This window comes from Marmota marmota, unplaced genomic scaffold (genome assembly GCF_001458135.2).
Source record: "Marmota marmota marmota unplaced genomic scaffold, marMar, whole genome shotgun sequence".
Classification (NCBI taxonomy): Eukaryota; Metazoa; Chordata; class Mammalia; order Rodentia; family Sciuridae; genus Marmota; species Marmota marmota.
In genome coordinates, this window is record NW_025999897.1 from 357,636 (window position 1) to 366,818 (window position 9,183).

At 44.6% G+C, this 9,183-nt stretch overlaps 1 protein-coding gene across 2 annotated transcripts in view; it reads right to left on the minus strand.

Moving 5' to 3' along the window:
• The window catches only part of Marchf10 (membrane associated ring-CH-type finger 10), an 87,518-nt gene extending 78,755 nt beyond the window's left edge, over positions 1 to 8,763 (minus strand). For both annotated transcript variants that reach the window (XM_015504780.2, XM_015504781.2), the window contains exons 1-2: positions 8,522 to 8,763; positions 3,092 to 3,198 (exon numbers count right to left, since the gene is read on the minus strand). In XM_015504780.2, coding sequence (XP_015360266.1) covers positions 3,092 to 3,181 — 90 coding nt within the window. In that variant the 5' untranslated portion in view covers positions 3,182 to 3,198; positions 8,522 to 8,763. The remainder of the gene's footprint in view (positions 1 to 3,091; positions 3,199 to 8,521) is intronic.
• Between the last annotated feature and the right edge of the window lie 420 nt (positions 8,764 to 9,183).

The window sequence follows — 9,183 nt, forward strand, 5'->3', positions numbered from 1 at the left end:
GGGGGGGTTGGTTTGCTCAGGTTCTTGGGTCCCGGGCCTGCCTTTAAGTGTGGCAAAACACTGGAAAGATTTTGTGTATTCCAATGGCCTAGTCAAATGCACAGCTTAGATTTCAAGAAAGCAATCTGAAAGATGTTGAGAGAGATCACAGAGGCAAGGAGATGGGCTATAAGGATGTCATAATAATCTTGGAGAGAAATTGTGGAGGTTGGAACCACAGTGGTGGCACTAGGATAAAAAGGAAAACAGAATGTCGCGAGCTCATAGGTGAACTCGGCAGGGCTTGTAACTGGTGGGGTGTGGGTGGAGGGGAGAGGAAGGAGCCAAGGCAGGCGTAGGCCACAGGAAACTTGGCCAGGAGTGGACACGTGGAGTACAGCTGTCCATCATACAGCTGGCTCGTTGAACAGGAGATGCCTATGTAACTTCCAGGTGGAAATAACCAATAAGCGAGTGAGCATATGATTCTGACACTTTGGGCAGGCTCCTGTCTACAAGTCGTTAGTGTAAAGTAGAGGTTGTTCTTTGGGTCATAGATGGGAGATGCATGAGCATGTCTAGATAGTCAATGAGGAGAAGGGAAGGTCAAAGACAGACATGGGGCCCTGGGTGGGAGAGGCTGGAGAGCAAAGGGGTGGGACCAACACCTCAGCTGGTCCTTGGAAGGAAGGAGGTCACTCCCCGGAGACTTGAGGGTTACAGTGTTAATAAGTTGGGTGCGTTCCATGTGCTGGTCTTGGGTTTTTCATTTCGTTTCGTTGGTATGTGAAATAAGAGGGGAAATAGTCAGAAATTAAGGCAGTTGGAGGTTTGAAGAGTGGAAAGGTTTAAAATAGTGATGATAAGAGGAGGGACTGATGGCAGAGGAAGGGTGCTGAAGTGAGTCTCCCCTCACTCTCTCTTTCCCTCACTCCTCCTCTTCATCTAGCAAGACGTCTGTTCTGTGGTTTCCTGGGTCGGGCCACTTTTTGCCACCTCCACAACTACCAACCAAGTCACCATAATCTCTCTCCTAAATTTCCATTTGAGTTTCACCATGAATTTTTCTGCTTTTTCTGTTGCCCCCCAGGGGTGCTCTTTCACTGAGCTACATTCTCTAGCCTTTATTTATTTATTTATTTATTTATTTTATTTTGAGGCAGGGTCTTGCGAAGTGGCCCAGGCTGTCTTTGAACTTGTGATCCTTTTGCCTCAGTCTCCCAGTAGCTGGGATTATAGGAATGTGCCACCACCATGCTGGGCCTAAAGTGATCTTTTTAATATGTAGATCAGATCCTACTACTTAAAACCACTCAATAATTCTCACCGTGTTAAGAATCACATCTAAATGCCAAGCTTTGCCCTGTGAGACCCAACACGATCTGCTCCAATGAACTTCTTCTGCCTCCTCATTACTTCCTCTCGGGAATATCTTTCAGCCACTCTGGTGGGCTTTTGTTTCTTCCAGTGTCCCAGGCTAGTTCCTGCCTCAGGGCACTAACCCTCGATTTTCTTCTACTTGGGAGGTTCTAGGCTCTTTCCCATCATTCACTTCTTTGGACAGTTAATAATTTGAGATACATCAACTTAAAAGAGGAAAGGCTCACAGTTTTTGAGCTTTCAGTTCTTGGTCTCTCGGTCCCATTGCTTTGGGCCTATGGCAGCACCATACAACATGGTGGGAGTGCATGGCAGAGGAAGTGGGTTCACCTCATGGCAACTGGGGAGAGAGAGAGGGAGGGAGGGAGGGAGGAAGGGACTGGACTATCCCACAGATTCCACCCCTGAAAGGTTCTACCACCAACAGCGTCAAGCTGGAGGCCCAAACCTTTAATACACGGGCCTTTGAGGGGTTATTCCAGATCTAAACGATAGCAGTAGTTAAAACTGTCTTACACATTTACTCATAGGTGTTGTTCCCCCATGCCTAGGACAAGAACTCTGGGAGAATAGATATCTCATCCAGCACACAGTAGGCCCTTGATAAATACTGGCTGAATGAATGAAAAGGCAACCCTGAAAACCCAACTGAGATTAGAAAATAAAGCGACAATGCTTCCAAGTTACACGGTTGTGTGTGCTTTTTCTTCAGCAGGGACCACAGAGTAATAAGATTGTTCTCCCTATGTGCCTGTTCTAGAGACAATCTCAAAAAGTATTTCCACGCCCAAGCCAGGTGGCAGAGGCATCTTTGTGAGAAGGAGATGGATTTCTAGGGTGACTGGTTCAGATGTTTACATCCTTATTTGTTTTCCAGAAATTCCCTGGATTTTATAGTTTTCTTATATGTGGGCTGGCAAGTTGTGGGAGGAAATTGCTGACTCTGTTTCCAGCCCCAAAGTGAAGCCATATTATACAGGTGAAATCAGGTTACTGAGACAGGTTTGGTTTCCTTGGTGACCCAGGAGGTTCGGTTATATTTGAAATTACTAAGGAGGAGAAGGGAAAAAAAAACAACAACTCAGAATGGCAGATCTTTATTCTCCTTAGGGAAAGAGTGCTTTTCCATCCTCCAACAAGGCTGAGGACATGGCTCTTGATTGGTGAGGGCTGACCTCCGGCAGGGGGATGACTGACACCTTGTACAGCTCCCAGAATCCCACAACCCAGTCTAGCAAGTTTGTCCTATGCCAGCCCCTGGTAATTGCATCATGACCCCTAGGGCTCCTTTTCTGTTTTGTTTTTGCATGTAAACACCGTAACCAGGGAGACCAACAGTTAGCTTATTGTAGAATATGTAACCACCCTTCTTCTGACAACAGAAGAGCATGTTATTTTATACACGACCCAGTTAACCCTTTATAGTCTTTTTTTTCTTGGTTTGTTGAAACCCTGATGTCTTTTGTTGTTAAGGGCTGTGTGTCAAATGCTGCCCTAAATACTCTTTATCTTGTTTCTTTTTTTTTTTTTTTTGGTGATGGTGTTGTGAAATGGACACCATTGTTCTCCTCATTTGACAGATGAGGAAACAGAGACTCAGGAAGGTGTAGTGATTTTTCATGGTTACCCCCTGTGGAAACGATGACTGAGCATCATAAGCTGATACTCTAGTCTGCATACTTGCCAACACTGTAAGAGAAGGTGAAAGACACTCCTCACTTTCCACAATTACCTGATACTCAGAGTCCCCCTTGTGTTGCATGTCCTGCAGACACTGAACATCACTGACGAACTTCTGTCTGTCCTTTACTTCATGCAACATGATTCTTAATTCCTGACCTGCATATAAAAGAGAAATAAATGTGCTGTGACGGACTCCTTTGTGACTGCCATGTTTGGATTTATTTTCCAGTAATTGCTTTTATTCTCTTATTAATCTAATCTCCGTTGCTTGAAAGGCACAGATGCTCCTTTCAGGCTGAAGGGGCTTCTTGTGTTGGTGCTGAAGCCCGTATAGCTCTCCTGGTTCTGGGCATAAATAATGCAGCCACATTCATCAGCTGGCCTCAGTGAGCCTGTCCTGCTTATTCACAGGGAGTGAGGTTGAGTGACACACGGATTCAGAAGCACTTCTATAATGTGACAAAAAAGGAAAAAACCCCCAAATCTAGCTGAATTATCAATAACCAAGTCATAAATCCCAGGTTTCTTATGTTTATTTACATAACAACCATTTTACCCTTATTCCAACCTAGGCACTGTGCTAGGTACTGGGTACAACCACCAGCCACATAGACGTGGTTCCTGCCTTTGTGCGGCTTCTAGGCTAAGGTGGAAAACTGACATTGAACAAATGAAATTTAACTGCCAATAAGTGCTATGGAACAGAAGTATGGGGTTCTTTGAGGGAGTGTTATGGGGTGGGGGGGGGGGCCATAACCTGCCCTGGAGGGGTCAGGGAACACTTAGGAAAGATACTGGGTTTGATAAGGAGTGAGATAAGCAAGAATTGGAACAGAGAGGACAGCAGGTATAGAGGCTTTAGGACACGAAGGGGCAGATGCAGATGAGGAGGGGCAGGGGCAAGGGAGGAGATTCCGGACGCAGCACCAGAAAGGCTGGGGGATTGGCGAGAACCAGCTCATGTGAGTCCTCGAAGGCCATGGTTGGAAGAGTCATATGAAGCCTTTAACAGGTTCCAATCTGGGGAGTAAATGATTCGATCTGTGTTTTTAAAAGACCTCTCCAGCTGTAATAGGGAGAATGGTTGGGGGTGGAGTAAAACACGGAACCAGGAAGACCACTGGAAGAGGTGATAATAACCCAGATGAGGTAAAATGGTGGCCAGGCTTGGTTAGCCAAGGTTGAGGGAACAAAGAGGAGGAAGGAGAATAAGAAAAAAAGGGAAATTGGGACAGAGGGGGAATCATAGCTCCTACTTCCAGCCTCTGGAAGTGCCAGGCACTGTTCTGAGCATTTACACACATTAACTTAGTCAATCTGCAGGACAATGCTGAGAGGCAGGCACTGTATATTTCTGTTTTGCAGGTGAGGAAACTGAGGCACAAAAAGAACTTGCTTAAGTAACTTGCTTAAGGCTACAGAGCTATTAAGTGGAAGAACTTGGATCGGAACCCAGAGAACCTGGTGCCAGTGTCCACACTCTTCACCGCAACTGATAAGAAGGATGTTCAGGAGAGAAAACCATCTGGACTTGGTGACTGTAGGGATGGGGTGGAGAAGGAAGTGTCGAGGAACCCAGGTCACTGGCTCAAGCTAGCTGGCCGGGGGACCAACACTCCGTTCAGAAAACAGAGGAGCAGCACTGAGAAAACAACATGGAGTTTAATGTGTCCTGGCCCTTCCGCAAGAGGAGATGTCAAGCAAGCAGTTAGATGCGGGACTTTGAAGCCAATTAGGTAAAGATGTGGGCAAACGATGACTTAGGTTAAAGTAGAATGGAGACCGAAAAGAGAAAATGGACACAAAACAAACCTGTGACAAACTCTATAATTTGAGGAACAGGTGGCCAAAGAGAAGCCCTTGTGAAGAAGCCTGGGAGGCCAGAAAACGAGGTTGGTGCCCTTTCTGAGCTCTCAAGGGTGTGTTTTGGGGAGGTGGTAGCGAATAACCCTGGTGAGAGCAGTTAGTAAAGGGACAGCTCTGAGGATAGAGTGCAAACAGGAGGTAAGGAAGTAGAGGATTTCAAAAAGTTTGGTTCTGATTGGCACGGTCAAATTCATGACCATAATATTAAAGCTCACAAAGGGATAAAATGGCACTGTTCATATTGAGATGGGTAGACCTCACCTATAGGGTCACTGAAGCCCCTACAAGATTCCTGTCTATTGTCCAGTGATGCCCTTTCATTTATTTCTACACACATTTTTTTCATGGCCATGGTGTGACAGGGCCTGCTCTAGGCTCTGGGTAGACAGGCTAAAAGAGACATCCTAGTCCTCAGTGTGTGGCCTCTGTGGCCTTCCCAAATGCCTCAGGTTTATTTAGTCATGTAGATACTGGCAGAGTCAGGTTGTCCCTGACTTGTGGTGACCCAATGTCTCGTCTGGTAGTTATGAAATCTCTCAAGTTTTATTGTCTACCTCTGAACAATAGGAAAAACTTTCGCTGGTCCTCAGGGGAAATAACTTTCTCTCAAGTATAGAATGTTGGTCTTTGAGAGTCAGAGTCTGAAACTGCAACCCAACATTTAGATTCCACAGTCCAGAGCCAAACCAAATCTTATCTCTCAGCATTTTTTCCCCTCTGGTACTCGTTATTGAATCCAGGGGCACTGGATCACTGAGCTACACCTACAGTCCTTTTTTTTTTTTTTTTAAATCTTGATATAGGGTATCCCTCAGTGCTGACGCTGGCCTCCATCTTGAGATTCTCCTGCCTCAGCCTTGTAGTAGCAGGGATTACAGGTGTGAGCCACCACATCTGATAATCTCTCAGCATTTTAATAGTCCTTCATGAGACTAGATTTTAAAGGATCACTTTTCATTTTTCATATAAATTTGTACCTCCTGCATAGAATGAAGTTCTGTTCCCACTCTTTTCAGAAAACTATGGTATTAATAAGAGAGAGAGAGATCCCTGCTGCTACTGTTGGGAAGAGAAGCCTGTCTGAATATTAATCAGTCAGAGAACACAAAGATCATAATGAAAATATATTAATGGTCACTAAAGAGGCACATCCCAGAGTCCAATCAGATGGTTACAAAGTTAACATAGCAAAGTCAGCTATCATGGTTTTAACACAATGTTATTTTAAGGAGGCCTCTAAATCAGAAGGCATGAAATCACTTTGTCTAAAGAGGCAGGAAGTAATGCTATTGAATAACTTGCTAGGTTACTTCTGACTTCACAATCACCTACCAAATAAAGGACTTTACAATTGCCTACCAAATTCTCTCTCCACCCCCACCCCAAGTCTCCATTACACTGTATTTGGAAGCATCATGGTACTACATGTAATTACTTATTTCAGTTCATCAAGACTCTGTGAAATTAGGGCTAGGGATGTGGCTCAAGCGGTAGCGCGCTCGCCTGGCATGTGTGCAGCTCAGGTTCGATCCTCAGCACCACATACAAACAAAGATGTTGTGTCTGCACTAAAAAATAAATATTAAAATTCTCTCTCTCTCTCTCTCTTTAAAGAAAAAAGAAAGACTCTGTGAGATTAAATGATACTGTAGGCACCAAGGAAACAGACTGTAGAGATTGTCCAAGGAGATGGTTGATTATCTCAGGTTAGGCAAATATTCTCCCACATTCACTTGAAATTCATACCATACTGCAAGTTTGAAAAACTGATCAGGATGAATAAGAAACAGAAGTAACTGTATGGATATAATCCCACAGGAGAAAATCATGGGGCTCAGCTTTGTGGGCCTACTCAATCAGATGGCCATTTGAAGCCAAGAGTTTTTCATCAGCAAATACAGACAGGTGGGAGGAGTGGAAGACAATGATAATAAAAATGGCCAAGGCATATGTTTCTAAAATAGCATTCCATATTGTCTTCTATTGCTCACCTTTAAGCTGCTTCTCAATTTAGAATCCACTCATGGTTATGCATACTTCTGTTTTAAATCTTTCGTGATAATGTACTGTGTCAAATTTGTGCTTTAGAAATCAGTGAAGAGGCCATGTTAAGTAGTGGGAGGGAAAGAGGTAGAGGGATAAGGGAACTTGCCTCACTGAAAGCAAGAGCTAAGGATTATTCTTGGCCTCCAAATTCTACACATCTGTGAAATTTCAATGAGAAAAATTCTAAGACCTTTCTGACACACAAATTTCTCTTTAGTGTAAATTTCCAATGAATTCAAACTGGGTCTCCTTGAATAAGGAGAAGAGAATTTGATTGCAGAATAAATTTTTAAAAAATTTCTCTCTCTCTCTTTTTCTCTCTGTGTGTATATGTATATATGTATAATTTTTAGAGAATTGAATGATTTTATATATATGACTATATATAACATACTATATATAATATTATATATGAGTTTTTACATATATAAGGAGTCCTGTTTTGTGGCCATGTTTATTTAAAAATGATTTGAAAGGAGACCTTTTTAATAAGCTATTTTGCTGTTTTCAGCTTATAATATTATTAGAAATATCATTAAAGTTGGTTTCAACAACTAAGCAAGCTGTAAATTTAACCTCTTCTTTGGCTGAAGCTTCCTTTAAAACAAAATTTAAATGGCAATGTTAATACCTGGCAATCAGATTTATAAATTCCCTCTTTTCCACAATTGAGTGCCTGGAAGAAAGATTTCAGATCTTAATTCAACCTTTTTCACAATTAACTTGTAATAACAAGAATTGCAGGATTTGTTTCAATCTTAGATTTACAAAATAATATTAGAGTTTTTAAATATTTTAACTTATAAAAATGTCTTGATAATAGGGGTTGGGTTGTGGCTCAGTGGCAAAGCACTCGCCTAGCATGTGCGAGGCCCTGGATTTGATCCTCAGCACCACATAAAAATAAATAAATAAAGGTATTGTGTCCAGCTACAACTAAAAAATAAACAAATTTTTTAAAAAGTCTTGATAATAAACAACAAAGTTTAGTGATTTGGGGCCAATTTTCCTAACTCCGTGAGTACTGGGATCATAGAGAAAGAGGAGTCATTGTTGGGAAAGGCAGGGAAATCTTTTGACTCTTCCTAGCCAATTTGGTATAGGAAATCAAGGTGTTGGGGGCGGTGGATGAGGGCGAGGAAGGAGCTGGTTGTTCAAGGCGGCCACTTTACATTTTGCTGTTAAACTAAGGGAGATGGGCCATCACATTTTGACGATCAAACCCAGAGAGACTCAATGTGTAACTGGGAAACTTTGGGGACGTGGGGAGGGATGCCACAGGTTTGACAAGCCCATTGGTGCTATCATTAATACCAAATATCACCAATATACCTTTCCTGGACTTGCAGGTTTGAGGAGGGTGCAGTGAAGTCACGTACGTGCGCAGGGGCTGCCTGTGCGCAAATGATCAGACTCCCCAAATCAGTGCTTTGGAGGCTGGAAAAAAGGGGGTGGGGCGGGGGCCATCCCCAGGAGGGCGGCCCTGTTATCCGGAGGCCCTACCTCCCTCCAGAATCTTAGAAGTACCTCGCTTCCCACGGAGGTCTGGGCTAGGCGGGTCAGTTACCTTGAGAGCCTACACTTTGTCTACTAAAGGGGCCAAGGAGCGGATTCGGCGGGCGGGTTCAGTGCAGAGGGGCTGCCCATCAATTGAACTGGGGCTGGCCTGGGCTTCTCCTCCTCCACTCACGTCTTCCCTCCCGCTTCCTCCTCCACCTGGAGGCAGCCTTCCGCAGCGCCTGCCGGGCCTTATTAGGGGCGGTGGCGGTGGGGGTAGGCTGCCTAGCGTCCTTCCGTTTCCTTGGTAACCGGGCCTCTGCCCTCCTCGCGCTGTGTTCCGTGCAGCCCGTCGCGAGCGCAGGGGGTGGGGGGCGGGGCGGGGCGGGGCTGTGGCCTCAGAGGTCCTGAGCCCACACGTGGGCGCCCCGCCGGTTGCCGTGGGAACCTGGAGGGATGCAGTAGGGAAGGCAAAACGGTGATGGTGGCAGGAATGCAAGGGGATGCTCGAGGAGGAGGCTCTCTGGCTTTGTCTTGATGTCGGAGCCCAGACGCAGATGTAGAGGCCCTCACTTCTTCCCTGAAAGGGTCCAGTGCTTTATCAAGAAGGAGATTAGAAAAGGAGAGAGGAATTTTTTTTCCAAATGAAATAATATAGAGGCCATACTTGGAAAGAGGGAAAGATACTGTAATCTTGGAGGTGGGGTTCTGCAGGGGAGCTCCAATAGAAAT